At 52.3% G+C, this 12,243-nt stretch overlaps 3 protein-coding genes across 3 annotated transcripts; all 3 read right to left on the bottom strand.

Moving 5' to 3' along the window:
* Positions 1–979: 979 nt before the first annotated feature.
* On the bottom strand, positions 980–3,264 carry KVR01_010495 (uncharacterized protein; the record flags this gene model as incomplete). The annotated part of the gene is made up of 8 exons (XM_044788221.1): positions 980–1,953; positions 2,016–2,272; positions 2,332–2,436; positions 2,495–2,581; positions 2,694–2,713; positions 2,782–2,861; positions 2,930–3,015; positions 3,074–3,264. The coding sequence occupies 8 exons, from the start codon at positions 3,262–3,264 to the stop codon at positions 980–982; spliced, it is 1,800 nt and encodes a 599-aa protein (XP_044640654.1).
* A 1,746-nt stretch (positions 3,265–5,010) lies between these two features.
* Positions 5,011–7,329, bottom strand: KVR01_010511 (uncharacterized protein; the record flags this gene model as incomplete). The annotated part of the gene is made up of 2 exons (XM_044790646.1): positions 5,011–6,195; positions 6,832–7,329. The coding sequence occupies 2 exons, from the start codon at positions 7,327–7,329 to the stop codon at positions 5,011–5,013; spliced, it is 1,683 nt and encodes a 560-aa protein (XP_044640670.1).
* A 1,483-nt stretch (positions 7,330–8,812) lies between these two features.
* On the bottom strand, positions 8,813–10,657 carry KVR01_010394 (uncharacterized protein; the record flags this gene model as incomplete). Its single annotated transcript, XM_044790254.1, has 1 exon — positions 8,813–10,657. One exon carries the CDS (start codon positions 10,655–10,657, stop codon positions 8,813–8,815), a length of 1,845 nt encoding a protein of 614 aa, XP_044640553.1.
* Between the last annotated feature and the right edge of the window lie 1,586 nt (positions 10,658–12,243).

Raw genomic sequence — 12,243 nt, 5'->3', positions numbered from 1 at the left:
ATTCCTAGTGTCTTGGTCTCGCCCACGCCATGTAACGCTGTGTCTTCCTGCCCGACCCAGGCCAATGGGTGGTGCCGCTGTGCGCTGTCTGGCTGTCCGCACCGCCTCGGGCACGCACCGACCTGTTCTTTCTTTTGCCTTGGCCCTTGCAAGCCCCTCGTGCTCCGTACTGCGCGTGTGGACCCATGGTTGCGGCTCGTTTCTGCAGCCCGCGAGAAAGCGGCGTCGGTGTGTGTGCGCTGTCCCGCTGTCTATGCGCTATCACCCGCGCGTCACCTGTTGCGGACCGTCTCGCTACGGGGGAAAAGACGGACAAAGCAAGCATGCCTGGCATGCTGGTTCTAGATCCCGCCTGCTGCGCTAGATCAGCACCCCACGAAGCGGCCGGGACGCGGGATGGCCCTGCGCTGTGACAGCACGGGTGCGTGTTACTGCGTGATAATCACTCGTTTCCGTCAATGCTTCACCTGTCTGCCGCATGGGTGAGATCCTCCTGCACAAGGCTGCATCGTGGCGGATGCAGGACTGGCCAATCTACTCCCAATCGCCGGCCTGTTTTTTTGGTCTGTTTTTTGGCCATGCAACATGCAAGTAAAACAGGTAAAACAGGCAGGTCGTGTTGCCCCTGTGAACTATTTGGAAAACATTTTCCCACCCCGCCCCTTAATACGATACCCAGACGCTTATGCCACAACTAGCTGCATTTTGTTGTTGTTTTTTTCACTGACCACTGGTCCTCGGGCATTTCCCCGACAGCACTTGCATGGGTTCGCTGTTCTTAGCAGGTCGCCTTGCCCGGCCGAGGTACCAATTCTGTGCCCCTATCTATATCTCAGGAGAAGAAACATCAACGGACGCTAGTGGCATCATTGATATCAATAATGGGTTGAAATATAGAACAGTGGTAAAAGTACGAGGGATCCTCCATTAATGAGGCATGCATTCACTTATCACCCGTCAACCAACCCAACCCCTTTTACTACGTGGCTGAAAGTTCCTCCTCGGTCAGCAGCCTCGAAACGGCCTCGATATCCGCCGCCGTCGCATTCCTCTGATCAGCAGTGCCGTAATACTCAGCAGTCTGTATGACCCTGACGCCCGGGTTGGGCGCAATAACATCCGTCGGCCCACGGTGCGCCCTGCCCAGACCACCACCGGGCAGCGTGCCCAGCTTCGGGTAGTACGGCGCCTCGTTGTCGGTGAGCTGGATGTCCCTGCACGTCTCGAACCGCACCCTCTCAAAGTCCCGGAAGAAGCCATCATAGCGCGCGTCCATCGCCTGCGCGAGCGACACGAGCGCCGTGCCGTCGCCCGGGTCCAGCTGCGCCCAGGGGTCCCTGCACCGGTCCCCCTCGCACGACTTGGTCACCATGAGCAGCGCGTTCAGCCGGTTAGCGACCTGCCTCGCGGCCTCGGACTCGGGCCCGGACGGCGCCGAGGAGCCGGCGCCGCGCGCGAGGTTGGTCAGCTCGTACGGGTCCGCCGTGACGTTGTACAGCTCCGTCTCGCCGCTGCACCACACCGCGTACGCCCAGCTCTGCTCCTCGCCGACGGTGCGGATCGTCTTGTACGTGTTGTTGTAGAAGGGCGCGCCCAGCGACGCCGCGCTGGGCGCCTCGACCCCCACCAGGCCCCAGTACTCCACGTTGATGCTCTCCTTGCCGTTGCTGTTGCCCCTGCCGGCGTCGTTGTACGAGTTGGGCGCGTGCCACTGCCCCAGGAGGGAGCGGCCGTCGAAGAACGAGGGCCACCTGGACCTGTCGAGGCCCGCGATCTCGAGGAAGGTCGGCGCGAGGTCGAGGTGCAACCCTGGGGTTGTTGATGTCACGCCCTCTGGGACGCCGGGCCCGCGCACTACGAAGGGGATGTTGACGTCCTCGTTGTAGAAGAGGGACTTGCCGCCGGGCACGCGGTGCTGGCCGAGGTGGTAGCCATTGTCTGATGTGTAGATGACTGCAGCCGCGTTAGGGGTGAACATTTGGCTGTCTGGGAATTTCATGGCTTAAAAGACCTACTGTAGGTGTTGTTGAGGACTCCCTTCTCCTCGAGCATCGTGATGACGTCCTCAACAATCTCATCCACGCCCTGCAGGGCTTGGAGCCGCGACCTGTACACAAAGTCCGCGAAGTTGATTGCTGACTCGTTCATGGGCGATAGCCATCTTACCCATCCGGACTTCCCATCTTGATGCTCATCCGCCGGGTTGAAGTTGGGAGGGTGAGGCGCTGTAACATCTGCGAACTGGTTAAAATGTCGCTTCTGTGGAATCGGCCTGCAAACCTGATGTCAGTCCGTGAACAGGCGTTGGAGAAGTTCGAGGACAACTCAGACCTGTGCGAAGGTCCTTTTTGCTGGAAGGCAATGTGGGGCGTGAAAGGTGTAATCCCAAGGAAAAAAGGCTGAGAATGGTTGGTAAGATAGTCCAAGCGATCGAGCCTGGTGCCTGTCAGGATCGATCACGGATAGGCTTCCTCTCGAGGAATTTAATACTTACGCCTTGATTCGCGTGATATCAGTCTGGTGCCAGCCGGGGTAATATGTTGGGCGTTCGCCGTTCTTAGAGAACACGGGCACATTATAGCTATTTGATTCTTTGTCAGCAACTCTGTCTACCGACTCGAAACCTACCCTGCTACTGGACAGATGCTCGAAAGGGAACACTGGTGTTCGATATCGAATCAGTCAAAACATACTCATCAATGTAGGGTTCCAGCTGGCAACTAGTTAGCAACGGCTAAAGCCTCATGCACAATTTGCTGCATGCAGAAGTGGTGAACTCACAACACAGTCAGCATGGTCCCACCCTTTTAACGTGACATTGTAATTAGAGATTCCATAACCGTTCATTATTTTACCGACATCTGCAATCAAATCGTCGGTTAGTCACTGGCTTCCCCGCCTGCGAACACCAAAATACCTGCAGACTTACACTCCGTTCTGTACCCTGCCTCTTTCAGCCAGTGCGGCAGATAGTTCTCATCTTGGCCCGAGAGAACCCATTTGTTGTATGCGCCACTGCAAATTCCTTAGTAAGATTTTCTAGAGATACTACTACACCAAGAATACCACTTACCCCGGCTTAACCACGTTTGTGATGTTCGTGTTGTGCACCTGCTGCCCTCGGAGCAACGACGACCGGCTTGGGCAGCAGAGGGCTTGCGTGGTATAATGGTTGCTGAACTCCACACCCTTACCGACTAGCTCCCTCTGCACCACAGGCATATAGTCCAAGGAACCCAGCCGCTTGTCCTGGTCATCCGTCATGATAAACACGATGTTGGGGCCCGAGGCAGCCTGGGCACGGCCTGCACGCGTCAACAGGCCGGCAAGCAAGCCCACGGCCAGGATGACAGATGCAGACATTATGATTATGATGATCCAGGCCTTTTTGGATAACGACTTGCGAGTGCAGGCGGCAGGGGGTTCCTTGGGGGGCCCAATCTCCTGTGACGAGCTATCTTGGGGACCGGAGTCGTTGGGCTGTGCCGCTGCGTCCTCTTGTGCTAAAGGGCTTGCGGACCTGCCCGGTTCTGTCGACGCTGCCGCTGCTGGCCTGTTCCTCGAGAAGAAACCAGAGAACGTGCCGTAGCTGTTCTTAAATGCTTTGCCCACCTCCATCTTGGGCGCGGGCTTGGCTTTGCCGTATGGTGGTAGTAGTGCGCCCCCGGGTGATCTCCACTCGATATTGCTTTGTCGGCCGTGCTCTCTAGCCGACTGCTAGGCGATGGTGCGACTTGACGTGAGGAGTGCGGCACGCAATTCTGCAGGTTCGTGACGATGATACTGTAGGGTCAGGAAACATCGACACTCAAAGGTGAACAGGAGCCACATCAGAGTTTAGGGTGGATATCAGCTGTGGACCAAAATGATATCTACTGTAGATAGTCAGGGGACCGGGAGATCGACAGTGATCCCCCTGGTCAGGGTCCCCTTCGTTGGCTATACTCGAGACGCTCCTCTGACTGCGCGGTCTTCTGGCTTGTGATTTGTGGCTTACGGAATTAACGCCTGCCCCCATAGCCGCCCATGATTGGATTCGGATTGAGCATTTGCCTCGCGGCTCGTTTTGTGTTTCGAGATCGCTGAAAATTCAAGTGTACCCAGCCCGTCGGCCCAATCACTTACACGACAAAGGTTTGGAGGGCTTGCAGGCTCCCGAGGTCCCGAGCCGGGGAGCCACACTGCAATATCGAGCAACAAGCACAAGTCCCTGGCAGCTTGACGTTCTGGCCTGTCTAGCTTTAAGCCCTACTGCAGTTGGTGTCATCCTAGGCACGTCATCCAGGTCAGGTCGGCAGTCGACTTAGGGATCGACACAACCCCGCCGCCGTTGGTGGGGAAATGACATGGTTTGTAGCGAGTCAAACATAAGTGAAAGAGACCGACTTCCAGTGTGTTTCTGGGGGGTGTGGGGTGTCACTGGGCACCTCTGGAATAAAAGCCTGCTGTGCACGAAATAGATTCGAACGGGGATGCGGGTGTCAGCCAAGGTATGGTCGTCTTATGCTGTGGTGCCTAAACCGCGGAGTCTACCTAAGTAGGTACCCAGGTTGGTGTCCGTCATGCTCAAGAAGCCTATCATATTGGCATTCCTAGGTAATATTGTTGTCACATAGCACTTGAGCATTCTCAGCAAAAGACCGAATATTTCTAAACACATTAAAATCATTACTTCACGTTCTTCATGGTACAATCCAGACAAAGCAGTGACTGGTTATATGTCTCTTGTGTGGCCGGAAGTTGGGGAAATCGTTGAATGCTCAAGTCTCCGGCGACGCCGTTCCTGTGCACCTGTGCACAATCGTCAACCAGGCTGGTCTTGAGTCACCGACAATTTGAAACACTTGCGCACACACACGGCGTCGACCTCGAAGCGACGAAGCGAAGGTCTGATTTCTTGATACCAAAAATTTCTAAATCACCACTGCGAAACCGAATAAAAGAAACTGTCCCACTTGAACTAGAAGCAAAAATCGAAACATCCGCCAGTGGTCTCAGCTCACCAACATCTCAGGGCGACCCCTGAACCTGGCCGATGACGGTGCCGATAAGGTTCTCCGCGATCATCGCACCAGGCCAGCTGAACCAGGTCTTGGAGGTGCACAATCCCGTCTCGATATCCACGGCCTCGGAGAACGTTCCATCAAACTGGGCCGAGCCCTGAATCTGCCTCCACGCCTTGTCTTCTCTCACTCTATCCCTGACCATCTGCGCAAACTTCCACTCCTGAAAGAACCCAAGAGTCCACGGGCCAGGGGTGTGGTCGCTTCCAAGACCGTGGAACGGCTCAGTCCCAGTTCCCGCGTAAGCCCTGTTCACTGACTCGGGATCTGGATTTGGCGTAAAGGCCCACAACATGGTACACTCCCATAATTTCCTCAGATATTGCTCTTGACCTCTGTCGCCTCCGTCGCTCTTCAGGAAGCCCCAGTCTCGGGCGTACAATGTCGGCAGGTCGTTGCTGTCGTGGTAGTAGCGAAGCCGCTCTGGATCGTTCAGGCCTCTGGAAGGGTCAAGTCCATACGCGAACACGGCTTTTCCATTTATTTGACTGATAAAGTGCTTCAGGATATTCTCTCTGATCACCACTGTGACTGGCTCCAGTTGAGCCTGAAGGAGCACCAGGTCAGGGGCCTCTGAATCTGGGAATTCGGGACGCGAGAGAAGGCAATCAAGCTTGCGAAGTGTGTACCAGAGCAAGATGTTGCTTGAGAGAAGGAATGGATATTCCTCGGAATCATCATCGGCTGAGGTCTCTTCTGTAGCGAAAAGATTTGTCTTCGTGTCAGGATCTGTCTCGCTGTCATGACCTTTCGGGGTGTCTTGTCGAGACAAGACGTCCTGAAGGATGTTCTTGAAAGGGTTGCTCGTCAGGATGGACTTGACAACGTCTGTGGTTCCAGGCCTGCTCTGATAGCGTTCGAAGTATTCGCACAGTTCCAGGAATGGATAACACTGCGTATCTAGCTGATATACTTCTGCATCTTTGGGTAGGCCATTGACCAGATACGAGCGTCGCCAAAAGTGACGCACCTTTCCTTTGATCTCGATGCTCGTAGTGGCTATCTTGAAAAGCCAGGTAAGATGGTTTGTCAGCGCTTGGTGGATTTTCGTTTCATATTGGCCTGCCAATTCATCGTTGTTCGGCAGTAGTTCTGCCAATCTTTGTCCATCCAGCTTCATCAGGAGCCTCATCTGCCAGTAATTATCTCGAGGCCAACCGAGATTCAAAGCAAAGTGGTCAGCGATACAACAAGTCCCATCGCCCTGAGGGCCTGATACCGGTACGCAGCAGCACCCGAGGATGTAGTTGACGTTAGTCCAGAGAATTGCGCTCTCTGTTGTGTCGGTGGAGTCCCAATTGCAGCCTTCGAGTTCTGCCAAGTGACGATTCATGATGTCGCTCGGGTTGGATATGCCATCTCGATGGGAGAAAAGCTTATCATCACCAACGTCGACTGCGTTAGCGACTGCCGCGAAAGAGTTGAGGTAATGTCCCTCAGAGCCGTTGCCTGGATGGAACGAAACGATGAGCTTCAGAGTTTCATTGGGACGCAGTGATATCACTTGAGTCGATCTTCGGGCAGACCGGATTGGAGGTTGGTTCTGCACTCCTGGCTCTGGAAAAAGCGAATCATCCACGTCGATATACTGTGCGGTCGTCTGATTGTAGAACATGGCGTGAGCCAAAATCCAGCCCCCCAGACTTGGGTTCCTGACACCCAGCACCTTAGATCCCTTTTCGCCGGGATGCAACTGTAGCTCGTTCTTAGGACCAGGCATTTCGACAGCTCCCCGGTCGGTCAGTTGCCCGTACCCAGCTCTAGACACAGCAAATTCCAAGTCAAGCGCCACCGGAACTTGTCGCTCGATGTTGTCCATGTTTGTGACCTTGCTCGCATGGGTTATACTCCCATCATCGTGGACTTTCAAGACTGTCTGCACAAATAACGAACCGCCGTCGTACTCGAATTGCGCGTGGCTGCCCATACTGTTCCCGACGTGTCTCATCACTACTGGGCCCTGGACCCCACCAAAGGCTAGACCAAGTCCGTTACGCTGCTCAATAAGCAGTTTCTCGGGGTTCTTGCGAAACTCCCGAACATATTCGCGGTTTTCCCTTTCACGATGGTTGAATTGAGCCCACGGGGCTGCTACCATGATCCCATACTTGCTCCGAGCATCCAGGGGCGCGCTAATCTGGTAGATTTGGCCCAATGGATTCGCAGATACTGTGAAACCGTTGGCTCCGATGTCGACAGTCTTGCGAGGCCATTGGCCCGGTCGGAATGTTTGCTTTCTGAGCTGATCGTTTGCTGAGGTGGACATTTTCCTAGACTGAACCAATTGGATATCTCAAAAAGCTGTTTAATAGAGTTCTCAAGTGCTGGATTGCTTTTTGACTTTCACTGATGAGTGAGAGACAAGCCCAAGAAGTCTGGAGCCTGTACTTGAGGCTGTAGTTATACACAGCATCGAGATTGACTCACACACGGCCAGGAGGTATTGATATCATTCTCTTTGTTTAGCATCAGCGGACCAGAGTGAATGACACATATTCACACCTTGACAACGGTCAGATGTCCCAAGTGACAGTGATTGCTCTTTGTGGAAACCACTGTCAACATGCGTCCTTGGGTGCAACAACTGATTTGTACCACAGTGGTACCAACGTCCTGTAGTGAATCGGCAACGGCCAATTATAGCCTGACATATCTAATAACTGAGAACAAAGAAAGATTGGTGATGTCAGCATACATGTATCATGGGACATTACAATTGGTGTTCAAGTCATGTGTAGTCCAGTAACTAACACGCACCAGTGGCAACCTTCAGACCACACACAGTTTTTGTTGGGTTTCAGCTTTGGAATCGGATGGAAATGCAAATATTGCCACGTATTTCCAGTTTTCGTCACACCATATCTTCTTTGATATCATCTTGATCTGTGTGGTTAAGTAACTGTGGGGACATCAAGTGATCCAACGGCCCAATGTACTAGTATGAATCATCTGAATCATGGATCAGAGTCACTGCATAAGCATGTTGACAGTTCTTTATCCCACATAATCTCTCTCAGATATTCTGATCATGAGAGCCTGTTCATTCAAGCTGTGCTTCTTGTCTTTCTTTATTCGAAAGTTCCTTGGCATTGTGTTTGTTGATAGGCAAGGGCCAGCCTTTTGGCTGCCTTTGTGGGACTTTCAAATTCCATTTAGCAGGGATTACTTCGAGACCATTTAGATATTCATTCTTGTCTTCTCATAATAAGGCTACTCATTTCGACAGTCTAATGTAACGTTGCCGTTTGTAAGAAATCTCGCTATCTAGGTACCTAGGTACAGTTGAGGTGATCTGTGTGGTTGCCACGGGGCCTTCGCTACGTGCTCCTGATTTAGTTTTCTACTGTTTTTGTTATTGTGACTTCTTATGAAGAAAAGCGCAGGGAATTTAAGAGTCAAGTACTTTATGAAGGTGTTGCACACTGGCTTACATTTACGGGAATTGAGAATGGACCCAATGCCAGAAAAGGAAGTCAAAGATTGCTGCAAAATGTTACATGTAGACCCAAGGACGTCATTTTTGGCAATATATCATTTTATTTTACTTTTATCAAACTAATAATAGCGACCGACTTTCCTCCAAACTATTATCAATGGCCATAGTCGAGCAAATACTGGCAAGAAGCCAAAGATAACAGCGAGAAGTAATAAGCATAATGAAGAATTCGACAATGCGCCAGCTTCCAACACCTTTTAAATCAGACATTACATCACAGGACAATCTAGTACACAGTATAGGCCACCACCTCTTAGACCGCAACAGGTTTCGAGCTTGGGGGCTCCTCTTCCTCCATCATGGGCTGCAAGCTCGTGGGCGTCATAGGCGTCATTGGCCCGACCTGAGAAAGCGGGCGCTTCGAGCTTCCTCCCCAGGAAAATGAGAAGCTAGGAACGGTAGGGCTAGAGCCAGAGCTCTTGTCCTCCTCACTGCCACCAGATGACACGGACAAGTTTCGGAACTTGGTCAGAGCAGCACCCATCGAGGCACCGCTGATCGAGAGGCGGACAGAGCCCGGGCGGGAGTTGCCAGCGCTCTTGTTAGAGAGCTGGTAAGCGGTGTTCATGACGAAGTTGTTGTAGTCCTCCTCGCTGTCAAACAAGCTCGATGCCACGCTCGCCCGGCGCAGGTTGTCGGCGCTGCCATGGGAAAGTCCGGAGAGAGTGGACATCCGCCGGAGGACCTCGTAGCCGCCTGGGTTTGCTTGGGCCCAATTGAAGACATCCTCGCACATGTCTTGAAGGTCGAACTCGGCCTTCCAGTCAAGTTCCGTCGAAGCCTTGTCGGGCGATGCGGTCACGGTGCCCAGGTCGCCAGGTCGAGCGGCATCGACGGTGAAGGGGACAGAAGTACCGGCTGCTGTTGAGAAGGCTTTGATAATCTCAAGCACGGAGTAGCCCCTGCCGGTGCCCAGGTTGTAAGCGTGGTAGTTGGCTCCAGGTACTTGGTTGGGAAACGTCGGTGAAGTTGGGGATTGGCTTGGCGACTTGTCGACAGGGTTTTCCATGATATCGGAGACAGCCTTTCGCAGAGCTGCAAGATGTCCCTTGGCGAGATCAGACACGTGGATGTAGTCCCTGACGCCCGTTCCATCCGCCGTGTCATAGTTGGAACCGAACACGTGCACCCTGCTGCGACGCCGTGCGTATGCCTGCATGATGACTGGGACGATGTTGTTGGGGGTACCCTTGGGGTCTTCGCCGATGAGACCACTTGGGTGAGCTCCAGTCGGGTTGAAGTATCGCAGGGAGGTGGCGTGGAAGTGGGGGTGGGCGATACAGAAGTCATTGATGATCTCCTCGGAAATCCACTTTGATCGTCCGTATGGGTTGGTCAGGAGACCGCCGCCTGTACCTTTTCCTGCAACTTGAACGGTGTCCTCCGTAATGCCGGCCTCGTGGCCCGCTCCGTAAACGACAGCGCTAGATGAGAAAATGAATGTGTTGATATTGTTCCGCTCGATGGCGCGGAGGATCACCAAGAGACCCGTAATGTTGCTGTCATAGTAGTCAAGTGGCTTGGAGATAGACTCTCCAACCGCCTTCAAGGCAGCAAAATGAATGACAGAGACTATCTTTCCGTGAGTCTCGGGGTGATTAGTCAAGGGAGTGGTCTGCGTTCTTCTTGTAGTGTCGATCTTGTACTCCAGCATTGGGTACGCCTTCTTGGCCACCATTGCTGCAACATCGATGGGGAGCAGCTCTGGTTCGAGAGCGGCTTTAGCATTTTGCCAGAATGAGAAGACTGCATTGACGCTTGGCGCGTCCCGGATATCCACCTTGTGGAAAAGAATGGGGGGGACGACCCGAGAGGTCTCTCCGCACCTCTCGTACTCCTTTGTCACGATGTGATGCACGCGACAGAGTGACTCAAGGTGACTGTTGCAGAGATTGTCAATGACAACCACCGCAAAACCAGCAGTGAGCAGCTCCAGCACCGTGTGCGACCCGATATAGCCAGCGCCGCCAGTTACCAGACAGATCGGGAATCCCGCCGCTGTTGCCTTGGACTTGTCAGCGTTGATGCGGAACGTCTGGTGGTGTACCGACTTCGGCAGAGCCGATGACTTGTTAGTGTTGGGGCTGAGAGAGCTCATGGTGTATGATAATGGACTTTTTTTTTTGTGTTTTTTTGACTGCTGTCTGGCAGGGGGCAAGATTCAGAGTAGAACGAATGGATGAGTTGTCAGAATGAATGAGTTTTGAACAAACGATTGTAAAGTGAATGAATGGGCTAAACCCCTGTCAGATGCAGTAAACGATTGTATAAAGCGGGTGGATTGTGGATCTGTCAAACAGCGGGAGACGGGAACCAAGACGGGTCGCGCCGTCTTAATATACAACAAAGAACGGTAGGCGCGATCTGCCCCTTTTCCTCTCCATCCATAGACATTTCTTTGTTGTCTGCCGAGGACCGAGGGTCGGTAGCGCCGCTATCGCGTAGTGTACTCACATTCGGTGCTTCGCGGATGGGCTGACGCTGTAGTCTAACTTGAATGTCAATTGGACTAATCCGGGACGTCTGGATGCCGAGGCAGCTTGCACGGGCTTCGAACTTGGAGTCTTTGGTGCTTGGACTTAGGCATGTCTCACTCCGTCCAAGTGGTCGGCCGCTTTCGTACTGGCTCGCTTCTTTGCGAGTCTGGGCCCACGGGATCCATAACTATTGAACCATCACATGCTCTAGGAAGATGCGAATCCGCCGAGGGCTTCTATTCCTGACCTCTCCGAGGCTCGTGGCACGCAGACTGTGGGCTCGGATTCATGGCTAACAGCAGATCCGAGGGCATCCCTTGGCTTGGGGACGAACAAGAGCTTAGCTCGAAGCCCCATTCTAGCAAGCAGAAGCCAAGTATGAGGCAACTTGGAAGTCGAGTTTCTAAAGTACAACTCATTATCGTTGCGGGCCCTGGATCGACTCGTTCTTCTGTATGCAGGTGACCAGAGCTGAGTACTTACGCAGGGTTGAAAATTCCCTTATGGACACCCATGTCTTAATAATAACTAGACAAATTTAGTGCCAGGGAAATCATGTTGTATCAATCGCGGGACAGAGCAACGAAGTAAGATCTGGGACCATACCTACATATGTAAATAAAAACCAGAGCGTAGGCTTTTTCGTCCCAATCGACTTTGGATCAACCAATTTTTAGTCCATGCATTTTTTCCAAGTAAACTGTGGCCCGAAATTTCAACGGAGTGATAAACACCAATTCCCGAAATCTGCCTTGAATATTTCAGCAAGAATTGACTCAAATTTTCTTATCCACAGAGTTGTTCCTCCAGTTACCGAGAAACAAAAAGGCTCTCAAACTTTCTGTTGTTCAGGATAGCACTTTTAGAATGAGGATCCCCAAAGGTTGTGCTGTCCCTTGCGTGCATCCTGTGCCAAACCACTTGTAGAAGTGAATTTATTAATTTCGATAAAAATGCAAGTTGAGCCACATAAGAACTGAGGAAATTTAACTCTTTATGTATAAGAATTATTGATTCTTGGGTTGATTGCAAGCGGAACAATACTACCTAGGTAGTATTTGCATTGGGTTACTGCTCGGAGATGTCACGAGATAGCCATTTGCTCCCAGTCACGTGGTTTCGTTTTTAATCCCTATATATATAAAATATACATAGCGCCTTTATATAGTAGTAAACACTTAAGACCTAATATTTAAAGAAATATAGT

This window comes from Diaporthe batatas (assembly GCF_019321695.1).
Source record: "Diaporthe batatas strain CRI 302-4 chromosome Unknown Contig00013, whole genome shotgun sequence".
Taxonomy (NCBI): Eukaryota; Fungi; Ascomycota; class Sordariomycetes; order Diaporthales; family Diaporthaceae; genus Diaporthe; species Diaporthe batatas.
Note: the sequence above shows the minus strand (reverse complement) of the source record. Positions and strands in the feature narration are given on the sequence as shown.